Here is a 14858-nt window from a genome sequence, read left to right on the forward strand (position 1 = left end):
AATGAGACGTTGTATATGGCTTAAAATAATCCATCCAGTGAGCAGTGTTGAAATGTAGGTCAGATCATAGCCTCAGAAGTTTAGAGAGAGGAACCACCTAATCTAACAGGCCACCAAATCTGAAGGTGCTTTGAAAGCTGCAAAGAATGACACAAATGCAAAGTGACAATTATGTTTAAGTCTAGAAGGGATGTTTTAGTCCTCTTGTTTCCTAATCTAGAATCGAAAAATCCGAGAGGCACTGGAGCCTCGTACACAGTTGTATTTGTACGGGTTTGTGGATTTGTGTGTGTGCCTCTGCTTGCATCGATGGACTCATGTCAAGCACCTACTCCATGACAGTCATTCATCAAATGCCTGCCTTGGACTACAGGCATTGCTCTAGGCATTCTGGATGCCACCAGGAATCAGACACTGACACTTCCCTCAAGGAGCTGACCACTGCTGTGCTGGGTAGGGGAACTATAGGAGAGGAAGGGTCTTTCAGCTCAGTCTAGGTAAGGGATTGGGAGGCAGGGCTAGGGACAGGAAATCTAGGATACGAGGCTGGAATGTTGGGTAACAGTTTGCTGATAAACCTGACGGGAAGTTGGTATGGGCAGAAGGAGCAGTCTGCCCAGGGTCTGAGGCTGGAAGCCGTTTGCTTCACCCTTGGTGCTATCTGTTGGGACCATGATGTGGAGAGGGAGACCAAGGCGATCCAGCCAAATCCTGGGGACCATCCTGCACATGAGCTAAGGAGCTTGGCTGGATCCTCCTGGCCGCCGGGAACTCCCGTGGCAAGGGTTTAAGCTCTGCAGAGTGTCATAATCAGCTTTGCATTTTGGAAAGCTCCCAGAGCCCTGGTATTTCCACATACCTTGCAGCAGGAGCCCCGCCAGATGTTGGGCTGTGCATGGTAGTGAGGGATTCCTGCATTTGGTGGGCTGCGCGCTGGGATTTGCATGAGGCGGGGAGGAGGATGGGAAGGATGGAGTGGGAGTGAAGTACGAATCCGGATGTGTAGAGCGGGGGAAGGTAGCAGTTCTTGAGTGACTCTCACATGTCAGCTTTTGCTACATCACCTTATTTAATTCTTATAACATCACTGTGAAGTAGGTATCATCCCATTTGATAGATGAGGGAAGCAAGACTCAGGGAGGCCAAAGAGCTGGAGGTTACTCCTAAGCAAAGAGCAGAGCGAAACTCCCAGCTCGGCTCTGCCCTCTCCAAAGCCTGCATGTCTGGAATTTCCACCCCCTCCCCTCCCCACTGGAAGTGTGGACAAATTCAGTCCCCTGGCTTGACAGATGAGGAAACCAACCTGGGCTCAAATCTATTCCCAAGAACCGTGTTACTGTTTTTCAGCTGTTCCATGTCACCACGTATCAGATTGTTTTCTTTCAGAGTATTAGCAACACCTCCTAATTCAGGGCTACTTACAGATTTGATAAGCATATTTTACATTCCTTTGCTCAACCCATCAGCAAAGATATGGAATAAAACAGACCCCGTGACAGATGCGAGAATGAACCACTTGCTACACTTCCTTGGAACCGTTGAGGGGCATGGCCTGAGCCATCTGCTCACCCTTCTCGGCGTGTCAGTCCCCTCCCTCCACAAGGAGACCTCAGGCAGGCCCAGAGCAGAAGCATCGCTTCCCACTCTGCCCTAAGACTCCATCACGGAAGAGTTGGCGGGAGAGAACGTGCTTTCAACATCGCTGCTCTTAGAGCCAAATGTCAAGGGCAAAGGCTAGGAGTTGAGACCTGGCTCTCGTGGAGACTCCAAATACCACCCAGAAGCACATGGGGCCTGAATGCTGGGCCAGCCATAGAGCACCTTGCACCAGGTGTGGGGTACACAGAGCACCCCTGCCCTCCCCACCCTCTCTGGACCTGTCAGGACCTGGAGAGGTGGCCTGGCCCCGGGGTCCACCCCTTCCTCCTGGGCTGGGTTGCACTGAATTGAATCCAGTAGGGGAAAAAATATGTGCCAAGCACCTATAGGCTCAGCACATGTGGTGTAGGTAAGAGATGTCAGCAGGGCTGCATATGGCAGAGGGGTGGCCTGTCAGGGCCCCCAAAGGCTTTCTCCACATGCCCAGTGGAAGCCAGTGCCCATCGTGAAATGTCAAGCGTCTTTATTTTTAGGTCATTGCTGTGTAGTAACTGTGGTTCCCTTTCACAGATCAGAAGCTCTGGTTGACTTTCACATCTCTGATTAATTCAGAATAAAAGAAAGTCAAATGAATCCCTCTGTCACAAATGCAGCTTGTTAAAGAAATAGTTTAAAGCCCAGAATTTATGGGCAGTAGGAGTTTTTCCAGAATCTGTCCTAGGCTCAGGGGCTTCAGCAGTAAACAAAACAGACAAAGGGATAAACCCTTTGTGCAGCTGTCTTCTCAAAACCCCGAGAAGCAGACAGGATGGGCACCTTCATACCCCCATTTTACTGATGAGGAAACTGAGGCTCCAAGAGGCTGCTCCTGTAACTAGGAAATGGACAAGCTGGGCTCAGACCCACTTCGCTCTTTCTATGACCTCACATGACCCCTGATGATTTTACAAATGCTGATCAAATGGTGCCCATTTGGCACCAGTTGAATTGGATCTGAAGCCCCGCCTCTGCCTGAAATTCTTAGCAGTTGTGTAGATCCAATCAGAACCTTCACAAATACTAAGCTGCACTGGCAATGCGTTCTCTCTGTGTGATCCTTTCTTATGTGGGGCGTCTTCAGAAGATGATGTAGAAGCAGCAGGCCTGGCCTCCCATGGGGCATGCACCCTTGGGCATGCGGAGCCCTCTTGAAGGCTCCCGCCAGTTGGCTCCTCTTCCCACGGCCTTTCTGCCCTCACCACCCCTCTGCTGTGCTTTCCTGAAAAGAGCCCCTGAAGGATCTCCGGTCCCAGGGCTGGCCTCTCCCTCCAAGACGGCATGGGGCTCCCCTGTCCCCTGGCTTCCTTTCCAGATGCTTCCTCCACTGTGCTCCTTAAATTGTCCTCTTTGGCCCTTCTCCAACCCTCACTGCCATGTTATTCTGCACAGCTTAGTGACAGTGCCCTTGGAGGTCAGCTGTTCTGACGCTAGCCGAACCTCCTCATCCTCAGTGTCTTTCTCTGACAGCTCTGGGCTCTGGCGTTGCAGCTCTCCCCTTCCTTGCTCCCACAGCATACCAGGGTTCTCTTCTGTGCCTCCGAGCATTGTCTCCATCTCTTATATGAGCTCTGCCTCTCTGCAGCTTGACTGTGGCCCCCACCTTTGCCAAGACTGGGCACCTCTGTTCCCCTGCCATGTGCATGTCTTTGGAGGCCTCACAGAGCTTGAGCTGTGATGGTCTGCCCCGAGGACATGGCTCAGCTGGAGGATGGACGGAGGGACCAGGGACGTTCTTCCCGCTGGTCTCACGTCTACAGCTGGTCACAGTGGGTTTCCATTTGTGTGCCCCATTATCATCTAAAAATTAATGTGGCAAACCACAAGGTATTTTGCAATCACAGAAAATGAAAGTTAAGTAGGACGTCGAGGGCCATGGTACTCAGGTCTCCGGGAAAGCTGTGGACCCCCTTCTCCGTCTGTGCTGCTGGCAGCACCCTGGGTTGGCCCCCTCCCCAGGGAGGGCCCCAAAGCCGTCTTGGGCTCCTGACATGGTGAAGGATGTGAAGAACAGCCTGTGTTCCCTCTGCAGGGTCAGGGCCGCATTCTCCCTCCTTCCCGAGTATCATTTCTGCTGGTGATTAGTCATGCCAGAGCCTGGCTGAGTCAGAAGGGACTTGTGGGTGGTTTGTGGCCAGGCGGGAGTAGTGAGGCAGGACTTTCTAGGTTTATGTCTCTGTGCCCCAGGAGACAAGCACATCAGGGCCCAGCCTTGCACAGGTGTCATGCGAGGGGTGGGGAGCAAAACAAACAAAACATTCACCCAAACTCAGTGAGCACAGAGATGGACTAGAGCTGAGATTCAGTCCCCACGACCCTCCTGCAGGCTGACAGGCATGTGCGGTGCCGGCTCCACCTGGCAGGGGTGTTCATGGCTGTACAGTGCTCCACTTTCCACGGTCCTCATAAGTATCTCATGGACTTCAAATAGATATTGCTTAATATTTCTTTTCACTTGATTTTATTTTCAATAAAGGTGATTCATTAAGTAGATCACAAATGTAATTTGTACCTGTGAACAAAAACTTTCTCAGACGAATAAACTTTTAACTCAAACAAATCCTTTATCAGAGCTTGTGTTATGATTTTGTGGTTCAGAAACTGTGATCATAAAGAGGGAGAGATGCCTTCTGCTCGGGCACAGAGTCTGTCCTGAAGTTCTCCCCAAGGATTATTATTTATATATGCATATATATGGGTGTGGGGTGTTTTTTTTGTAGAGATGAAGTCTCACTATGTTGCCCAGGCTGGTCTCGAACTCCTGGCCTCAAGTGATCCTCCTGCTTAGGCTTGTCATAGTGCTGGGATTACAGGTGTGAGCCACTGTGCCTGGCCAAGGATGTATTTTAAATGGGGCTCTGAGGGGTGACTCAAGCTTCACCAGGCAGGAGGGGAGTTGGAGGGGGGCATATTACACAGCCCTGGAAGTGTGGCTGGTGGGACAGGAGGAGGCTGGGGCTGGAAGGGAGGCCAGGCCAGCCCCGGACAGCCCTGGAATGATGCACTGCTTGGATCCACCTCTGGCCTCACAGGCTGTGTCTGTGCCTGCAGGATGGAGAGGAGCAGGAGGAGCCTCGTGGCAAGGAGGAGCGCCAAGAGCCCAGCACCACGGCCCGGAAGGTGGGGCGGCCTGGGAGGAAGCGCAAGCACCCCCCGGTGAGTGGCGCATCCTACACCCTCCTGTGCACACACGCCACACACGTGTGCCTGGGCACTTGATGCCAGTGATGTGTGTCCTGCAGGGACCTGGGGACGTTTAAGACCAGGTGATGGCGTGTACCCCTCCAGCTGCAGAACTGCTTCATATACCCCATTCTTATCCCACCCTCATTTCCCTATTTTCTTTTTGTTTGTTTTTTTCGAGATGGAGTCTTGCTCTGTCGCCCAGACGGGAGGGCAGTGGTGCAATCTTGGCTCACTGCAACCTCCGCCTCCCGGGTTCAAGCGATTCTCCTGCCTCAGCCTCCTGAGTAGCTAGTATTACAGATGTGTGCCACCATGCCCGGCTAATTTTTTTCATGTTTTTCATAAAGATGGGGTTTCACCATGTTGGTCAGGATAGTCTTGAACTCCTGACCTCGTGATCCACCCGCCTTGGCCTCCCAAAGTGCTGGGATTACAGGCGTTTTTCTACATGCAGACCTGGAAGCCCTGAGGGGTCAGGGGACTTGGCTGGTGGGTCTTGGGCCTGAGACTTGACCCAGGCCCCTGACTCCTGGCCTCCCTCTGGAAGGGAAGCAAGAGGGCCTGCCAGAATCCCAGGCTGGACCAAGATCTCCCTGGCCCGTCTCTGCAGGCGCTTCACTGCCACACTCTCACCCTGGGTCTCAGCCCCCACCTGGAGGAGGAAGGGAACTGAGGCCTGGGAGTCTGATCAAATGGGAGTGAGGAGATGCAGGCTGAGGAGGCCGTGAGAGAGCAGGAGGATCAGGGCCCTGGTGAAGGAAGTCCTGCAGGGGAGTAGGTGGCAGGGCCAAGCCCAGCTCCAGGCTTCTGGGGGCCAGTGCCGCTAAGGCTTGGGGGCAGCTCTGGAGAACAAGGCCCCTGGGCTGTAGGAGCCTGAGTGGCTTATGCCTTAAACTCACTAGACATGGAGCAGTCATTATTTGCCAGAACCAGAGACAGCTGGTTCCTTTCTTTTAGCCCCTTCCAGCTGAGAATGGTAAACTTGGAGCAAGAAGGTAAGGGGGAGTCAGAGGCTCTGGATTTGTTGCTCAGCCCTTCAAGGAAATGTTCTCAGCAGGCCTGGAGCCCAGGACTTGCTCCCTTGGGGTAGAGAGCTGGGGTGAAGGTGACTGAAGTGAAATGGGATGGCAGAGGCAGGCGGTGGGTTCCTGGAGGTGGGTGTAGAAACCTGCCGGATAATGCAGTGCCCCACTGCCAATTCTGCCGAAGATTTGGAGGGGGGTGGGGCCGGAGTGAAGTCATTTAACTGGTAAGTAATTTTAAACATTTTAATATTAAAGCAAACATGGATATTTTATGGCCTGGAACGAAAAATTCACATGGTATTGAAAGAGAAAATGGGATTTTGGAGGACTTTCTGGCTGGCAGCGGACTCCAGATTCCCAGGGCCCCTGCACGCTCCTCTACCTGCAGGGTACCTTGATGGAGACGGTGTGGGAGGGGAGCCAGGCTGGAGTCAGAGCACACTGGTGACTCCACATCTGCAGCGTGCCCTGCCCCTTTCCTGAGGCTTGGCAACCTGCGATCTGCCTGTCCCCATCCAGTTTCTGGGGACAAGAGCCACCACCTGTAGCAAGTAAAGACCCAGCAACCCTTAGACTCATCTTTGTGAATCTCTGGAATCACAGGGCAGCCACGTTGCTGAGAGGTAGAATGAAGCTCTTGGGTAAGAAGGTACAAGGAAGTCAGGGACAGGAGTATGGGTACCTCACCTGGACAATGACAGAGAGGAGGGGCACAGCCGAGTGAGGGGAGAGGGGCCGGCGGTCATACATCCCTGGGTCTGGAGCAGGCTGCAGTGTAGAAGGAAAAACATTGTCTTTGGGGTCCAAGAGACCTGAGTTCAAATTCTGACTCCACCACTGGCTACCTGTATAGCCTTGAACAGCTGCTGACTGAACCTCAGGTTCCCCTTAAAAAAATCTCTCGCCCCTGTGAGAATGAAATGGTGCATGTACTAAGGGGCCTCAGCAAAGGTCAGGACTGCTCCTGCCTGGCCAAACCTTTCCCTTTCAGGAGGCCACGGCAACCGTAGTTTGACGGAAGAATAGCACCTTGATCTAATGCTTCCCAGCCATGTGTCCTTGAGCAGGTCACCCAACCTCTCTGGGCTGCTTCCTCATTGGTAAAATATGGCTGCCAGGAAAACCTGCCCTGTCTACCTCCTGGGGCTCTTTACAAACAGCAAAACAGTGCAAAGCCTGGGCACAATGGCTCGCACCTGTTATCTCAGCACTTTGGGAGGCCAAGACAGGCAGATCATGAGGTTAGGAGTTTAAGACCAGCCTGACCAGTATGGTGAAACCCTGCCTCTACTAAAAATACCAAAATTAGCCAGGCATGGTGGCTCACACTTGTAGTCTCAGCTACTCAGGAGGCTGAGGCAGAAGAATCACTTGAACCCAGGAGGCGGAGGTTGCAGTGAGCCAAGATTGTGCCACTGCACTCCAGCCTGGGTGACAGAGCAAGATTCTGTCTCAAAAAAAAAAAAAAAAATGTGCAGAGCTGGCTGTGTAAAAACCTGTTCCACTGCAGGGCCCAGGGTCCACCAGGCTGGGGTGCAGGCCTGAGGGGTGGGGGCCCAGCATCAGCCTCTCAGCAGTCCTGGGAGGTGGGACCCATCCTGTGCCCATTATGGTCTGGATGTGTTCTAGCCTGAGTCCTGGGTCATACCTGCAGCTGCCTGGCCTCTCAGGAGAGGCCCAGGGTGAGCAGGAGCGTGGGGAAGGTGAAGCTGATTGGGGAGTCCTTGTTGGGGAGTCCTGTTGGGGACTCCTTGCACACTGGAAGAACCAAGAGAGACTGACCCTGAGGACAGCGGCCAGCACGGCCCTCCCTGGAAACCCATGTCGGGGGATTCCTGCTGCAGCCGGGGCTTAGCCCTGTGGACGCAGGTGTTGGTCCTGGCCTCTTCCCCTCCCCTGTAGGAGCACAGCAGAGAGGGCTTCTGAGGACCTGCTGCATCTGTGGCCGTGGGAATAGATTTGCCAGGGAGCTTTAAAGCAGCTGAGTGTGTCATCCAGCTAAGCCTGGGGAGGGAGCTTGCCTCAGGTCCTGACAGGTGTGATGGGGGATGGGGACTGGGAAGTAAGAGATGAAACCCTGGCTGGAGGCTGTTGGCTTCCACAGCCGGCCCTGGACAGGGAGGGTCAGGTACACCCACTAGCGTCCTCACCAGGTCCCAGCCCCAAGCCCGAGAAATCCTGGGCTCTCTCTTCCTTTTGCCCTCAAGGACTGTCTGTCGTGGCCTTCAAGAGGCATCTGTCCCTGGGTGCCTTCTGCCCCTGGCATTGCCCTTGCCCAAACCAGACTCCACCTGCCCCCCGCATGCCCAGGCCAGTGTGCTCCCTTCATGACAAACACTTTCCACTTCCTGAGCACTGACCATGTGTGGGAAGCCCCCAGAGGAAGACGTCTTCTATTTCAGTCATGTGTTCTGCAGAGAGGAGGTCACACATAATCACAGTACATGTAGCACCAGCATGTCTTTCTACAGGAACCCCCGGGACTCCATTTCTTAGGGGACAGGATCTGGATTCCAACCCCTCACCATCTGATCACCCCTTCCCTTGCTATGCCTGATGCTACCCCTTTGGCCATAGAAACCTCACCCTCTCACTGCTCCCTAAACACACCAGCCATTCCCCTGCCCTCCCCTTCCACTGCTCCGAAGCCTGCCTTCTCTCCACCCGTCCCAGCACTGCAGCCCAGCAGAACCCACCCTGAAAATGAGGCTCAGTTCAGTCACCGTGACTGACACTGGCCTCTTTTTTTTTTTTTTTTTGAGACAGAGTTTCCCTCTTGTTGCCCAGGCTATAGTGCAATGGCACGATATCTGCTCATCGCAACCTCTGCCTCCCAGGTTCAAGCGATTCTCCTGCCTCAGCCTCCCCAGTAGCTGAGATTGCAGGCATGCGCCACCACGCCTGGCTAATTTTTTTTTTTTTTTTTTTTAGTAGAGATGGAGTTTCTCCATGTTGGTCACGCTAGTTTCGAACTCCTGACTAGCCTGACCAACGTGGAGAAACTCCACCCACCTCAGCCTCCCAAAGTGCTGGGATTACAGGCATGAGCCACTGCACCTGGCCTTTCCTCTCCCTTCTTGAACTGTTTCTAAAATTAATAAAAATGAACTACTGATGGCCGGGCGCGGTGGCTCACGCCTGTAATCCTAGCACTTTGGGAGGCCGAGGCGGGTGGATCACAAGGTCAGGAGTTCAAGACCAGCCTGGCCAGCATGGTGAAACCCCATCTCAAAGTACACAAATGAGCTGAGTGTGGTGGTGCACACCTGTAATCCCAGCTACTGAGGAGGCTGAGGCAGGAGAATCACTTGAACCCAGGAAGCGGAGGTTGCAGTGAGCCAAGATCGCACCATTGCACTACAGCCTGGGCAACAGAGTGAGACTCTGTCAAAAAAAAAAAAAAAAAAGAAAAAAAGAATGGATAAAGACAAATTACAAGCCACCAATCACCCGCGTGGACTGCAGTGGTCTGCAGACCTCACTTTGAGTAGTGCTGGTTGTTACTTGTCAGTACAGAACTGAGTATAACTATTCAGAAGATTTTATGTGCATGTGATAATGTTGCCACATCCACGTGCTGTGATTTTGTATTTTACAACCGTATCATTTCTCAGCGCATTGAGAATTTAAAAATCTGAAACCAAAGCTTGCACTTTCATCCCCGACAGTTTGAAAATGCACCGCCATTGCGTAGTCACTGAGCTGTGCCACAATGAGTTTGCCTGCCTCACTGAAGACAGAGACTAGCAATAAAGGCTCATGGTTACACAGCGTGTTACTGCCTTCAAAGGCCTTTTACAGGGATTACCTTATTTGATGCCAACAAACCTGTGTGAGGTAGTTGGGGTCCACCTTCATTATCATCCCCACATTCAGAAGAGACTGAAGTTCAGAGAGGATGATCAGGACTTGGACGTCACGTCTCTCAACTGCAAAGCCCATGGTGCTCTTTCCTCCTTATTCCTGGAGCCATGCAGTTTGGCTCCTGGGTACCTACCCAGAGGTTCTCTTTAAGTTAATATGTGAATGCAGGACTGCTGGAAAAAGTGTGTAGAACTGGTCCAAAAAGCACACAAAGAAAATATAACTAAAGAGCATGAGTGACACAAATAGCAGGGAGCTCGTGTGTAAGTGCCAAAGGCTGCGGGGGTCTGAGGGCGAAGAGGTGCGCCTGCTTCAAAACAGCAACAGCCTAGTTGTCTGCAGCACTGGCCAGAGAGCCAGGATGCTGCAGTCAGAGCCGGCAACAGGAAACAGGAAGTCAGCTGCAGGGTGGGGCGGGGCTTAGGAAGGGAGCTGGCACCTGGGCCAGGGCCTGCGGGCTGGCCAGTTCCCCTGATGGGGAGGCAGGGGTGGGCGCATGGGGCTGAGCCCATGTGTGGGTGTGAGGTGGGGAGGAAGGGGCAGCCTCCCAGGATGTAGCAGGGTGACAAGTGTGGGTGTCTGAGGCTGGTTCCTGCCTGGTCACCAGCTCAGACAGTCCTGCGGAGGCCTTTGTCCTTCGTGGATGGTTCTGGTTGGAGCCCTGGAGGGAGAGTTTTTGCCCCTACCCACCAGGCCCTGGGGGTTGAGCGGCCCTGCCAGCCTCCATCCCCTGTTTACTAGCGATGCGTATTTATTCATTGACGATTTATACCCGCCAACTTCCTCCAGGGTTATTTTTGCTCAGAGGGAGCACTCTGAGGTCACCTCCTAAGAATAACCCAGAATGGGAGGGAACAGAAGGAGGAGCTGGGCACTGGTGCTGAGCTCAGCTGAGCCCAAGCCGGTGTTAGAGCTGACCCTCCAACACAGCACAGTAGTGAGCCAGTCCAGGAGGGCAAACTGCACCGCTTCAGAGAAAATGACTTGGGTTATAAACGGGGAAGTTAGGGGACCGTCCTGCTGCAGCAGAAGTCAGCTGGGTACAGCTTATGGCAGCTGTCGGAGGTTTGCCGTACTTGCTAGCTTTCCAGCGGAACAGGACCTTTGATTCTTCTCCAAGTTAAGGCAGAGCTCAGCTCCCCTGCTTGTTTCCAGATCAGAGCCGCTCCTGGGCTAACCCTTTGCACCTCAGCTCCGTGACGTGGTGCCCTTGCTTTTCTGCACACAACTTCTTGACATCGTGTCTCCCACTCCTGGGCTGTAGCCCCTGACCTGCCTCTAGAGGTGGCTTTTCTTCCTGCGGGTCTGCATCAGTACACGCTACTGCCTACCCAGTCTCCTCGTGTTTTGGAAGGCGTGAGGAAGACAGGCTGGTACACTGCTCGGGGGCAGAGCCGATGGTTATGAACTGTTCCTGGCAGCTCTACCCACCCGCTCCACTGCTGAGCAGTGAAATTGACGCCCAGCTACTGCAGTCCCACATGGAAAGGCCTAGCCTGTGGCGGGGACTTCAAGTGCTGTGGGACTCCTAAGAATGCTGGGAAGCCAGGAAAGATGGAGGACACAGGGCTCGACTTGGGCCTTAGAAAGGAGGTGACATTTGGAGAAGTCAAGAGGAAAGTGAGAAGCACCCCCCACCCCAGGACCTTGCTGAGCTGGGTGTGGAGGAAGGAAGGCATGCAGGGCGGGGCGGGTGTGGGGAGGCCCAAAGGCAGGGACTGTGAACACGCAGGCGCAGGCCTGGCTGAGGTGACTGGGGATTCATTGAAAAATGTTTATGGGGCCGGGCACGATGGCTCACACCTGTAATCCCACCACTTTAGGAGGCCAAGGCAGGCAGATCAATTGAGGCCAGGAATTAGAGACCAGCCTGGCCAACATGGCAAAACCCTGTCTCTACTAACAATACAAAAAAGTTAGCCGAACATAGTAGCACATACCTGTGGTCCCAGCTGCCTGGGAGGCTGAGGCATGAGAATTGCTTGAACCTGGGCAGGCGGAGATTACAGTGAGCCAAGATTGCTCCACTGCACTCCAGCCTGGATGACAGAGGGAGGCTCTGTCTCAAAAAGTAAATAACATATATGTATAATTATATAATAATAGTAGCTGGGTATGGTGGTATGCCTGTGGTTGCAGCTACTTGGGAGGCTGAGGCAGGAGGATCTCTTGAGGCTGGAGGGTGAGGTTTCAGTGAGCCGTAACTGTGCCACTACATTCCAGCTGGGCGACAGGACAAAACGCTGTCTCAAAGCAAGAAGAAAAATGTTTTCAGTCTTGGTTGGAAAGGTAGTTTGCAGGCAGCCTGAAGGGCTTTTACTCTTCATCCTCTCTGAAAAATGTGTTATCTGGAAGGTTGTGAGGAGGAGGAGATGACGTGACAGGAGTCGTGTTTGGGAAACTGGCTCTGGCACCCGTGAGCATGGCATTCATCCCCGAGCATGAGCGCGTGCTGGGAGGTGGAGGGGCAGGGGTGCCAGCGAAGGCCCAGGGCCTGTGGGAGGTGGCAGTGAGGGGGCAGGATTGGCCAAGCATATGCTGCTGGCCCTGGGGATGCTGGAGGGAAAGGCGTAAAAGGAGGCCCCAGTGATGACACGGCAGGGACAGTGTCAGGTCAGCATTGTTGTCAGAGATGAGGCTTCTGGAAGGGAGCAGATGGGGCAGGGGTCCCTGTCAAGGCCACCTTATGTAGCTGGTCTTATTCGGGGAGCATTTAAGTAGCATCTCAGAATATCCTTTTTTTTTTTTTTTTTTTTTCCAAAAATAATCCATCTGTTTATTTCCATCCCTCCACATCCCAGGGCCACCTTCAGCGAGTCATTCATTCCTGCAGGTCCTGGACTTTGTGGCCTTCCTGGGACCCCAGGAGCTTTTCTAGGGCCCGGGCTGCACCTGCCTTGCTCCTGCCGTTGGAGGTACGCGCAGGTATGCGCCGGCACACGCCTCCCAGCAGAGCTGTTGACATGGGTTTTCTTTCATCATCCCCACCTAGAGAATTTTGTACATTTTGGTTCTTCCACCTCAGGAAAGACATAAGCGAGCGGGAAAAGCTCCAGAGAAGGGCACTAAATTGATCAAGGGGAAGGCAAGGCTGCCAAGAGAGGACAGACTAAAGAGATTAGGACTCTCCAGTCTGCAAAGACAAAGGCTAAGAGAGGACATGATTAAGGCTATGAAATCATGTTGGGTGCAGCGGGCTGAGTACAGCACAGCTGGGGGGTGGAGGGAAGACACCCATCAGACATTTCAGAAAGGGAAATGAAGCACGGAAAAGACAGCACTGTTTTCCAAGGTGGGTTCCCTTCTTACCAAACCCATCACCCTAGGGATGGCAGAGATTGAAAATAGAAGTCACTTCAAAAGAGATTTACTTAAGGCCGGGCGCGGTGGCTCAAGCCTGTAATCCCAGCACTTTGGGAGGCCGAGGCGGGTGGATCACGAGGTCAAGAGATCGAGACCATCCTGTTCAACATGGTGAAACCCCGTCTCTACTAAAAATACAAAAAATTAGCTGGGCATGGTGGCGCGTGCCTGTAATCCCAGCTACTGAGGAGGTTGAGGCAGGAGAATTGCCTGAACCCAGGAGGCGGAGGTTGCGGTGAGCCGAGATCGCGCCATTGCACTCCAGCCTGGGCAACAAGAGCGAAACTCCGTCTCAAAAAAAAAAAGAGAGATTTACTTAAACACATGGATCTTCCATATATAACGGCTTTCTCTGGGGTTTTTTGTTTATTTTTTGAAATGGAGTCTCACTCTCATCTAGGCTGGAGTGCAGTGATGCGATCTCAGCTCACTGCAACCTCTGCCTCCCAGGCTTAAGTGATTCTTCAAGTGATTCTCCCATCTCAGTTTCCTGAGTAACTGGGATTACAGGTGTGCACCACCATGTCCAGCTAATTTTTTGCATTTTTAGTAGAGATGCAGTTTCACCATGATGGCCAGGCTGGTCTTGAACTCCTGACCTCAGATGATCTGGCCACCTCAGCCTCCCAAAGTCTTGGGATTACAGGCGTGAGCCACCGCATCTGGGCAGCATAACAGCTTTTTAAAGAAAGCCTCCAGCTAACTGTGAAATCCTTTGAGGTTGACTTCAAAGAGCACAGCCAGGCCCTCTTCCAGGTAGACCAGTGTCCCCGCTGGAAGCAGAACCCCAAGTGGGCCGGCCACTCACTGGGCATGGTCATTCTGGCATCCATTTGCCTTGGCTTGTGACGGCCTAGCAAGGCCACGGACTGAGTGACCTCTAAGGCTTTGCTGAGCCCAGAGTTCTCTCCTCAGACACGTGAGTGGAGAGATCTCTGGGGAGGAGGGAGACAGGTAGCTCACAACAGATGTGAGGGGAATGGTGGGACCTTGAGGGGTGCCCAGGCTGGGACCAGAGTTTCCAGAGTCGGCCCTCTGGCCTCTGGTCCTGCCGTCCCTGACCCCATTGGTGGTGCTTTTAGCCACCCACAGGGAAAAGGGAAATTGGAGGAGTCGGGGGTCCTAGCTCCATAGCGTTGGAGCCTGCTCTGTCCACCCCAGGGAGGCTGAGCAAGGGGGCACCTGGGGACACCTCGCCCTCCTGGAATGGGCATGGGGTGGGCCTCTCTGGCTTTCCCTGCCACAGGCTGCTTCCAGATGCTGTCAGATCTCTGGGGAGGGCTGCTAGGGGAAGGGGGCTGCAGGAAGGGCGGGGGTGGGCAGTTGTGGCCCCGTGCCAATGCTTCGGGGGCAGAGCTGCCCTGCTTACGTGGACATGCAGCTGTTTCCTGAAGCGAGTCAACCTGGAAAAATCCAGGCTGGGTGAGGGGTAATGGGGCTGCAGAGCTGAGGACATAGAAGGAGCCAGGAGCCAAGGTGTGAGTGGAGGGCCTCGCTGGCGTGTGTGCATTCGCATTGTGGCTTCCCCGCACACACCTGCCCTGTGGCTGGCAGTGCGTGTCAGGCATCGGGCACCTCTTTCTCAAGTCTGTGCACGTGATGGTGAAGAGACCGTGGCTGGCCTGACACCAGGGTTCCCCGGGTGGCATGGAATGGATCTCATGGAGGCCTTAAAAGCACCATGGCAGGCCCAGTCTTCTGGGTGACCAAGGTGAGGTTGCCCCTGCCTCTGCTGGGTTCTGGGGGAGATGGCAAGAGGAGCTCCTGGTGGGAAAGAAAGAGGCA

The 14858-nt window shown here is 53.6% G+C and overlaps 1 protein-coding gene across 4 annotated transcripts in view; it reads left to right on the forward strand.

Moving 5' to 3' along the window:
- DNMT3A (DNA methyltransferase 3 alpha) overlaps positions 1–14858 on the forward strand; it is a 120551-nt gene that overhangs the window by 37330 nt on the left and 68363 nt on the right. For all 4 annotated transcript variants that reach the window (XM_032293942.1, XM_032293941.1, XM_032293945.1 and 1 more), the window contains exon 3: positions 4687–4791. In XM_032293942.1, the coding sequence (XP_032149833.1) occupies positions 4687–4791 (105 nt within the window). The remainder of the gene's footprint in view (positions 1–4686; positions 4792–14858) is intronic.

Source organism: Sapajus apella, unplaced genomic scaffold (genome assembly GCF_009761245.1).
Source record: "Sapajus apella isolate SASKATOON/1434 unplaced genomic scaffold, GSC_monkey_1.0 scaffold31, whole genome shotgun sequence".
In the NCBI taxonomy this organism is placed as follows: Eukaryota; Metazoa; Chordata; class Mammalia; order Primates; family Cebidae; genus Sapajus; species Sapajus apella.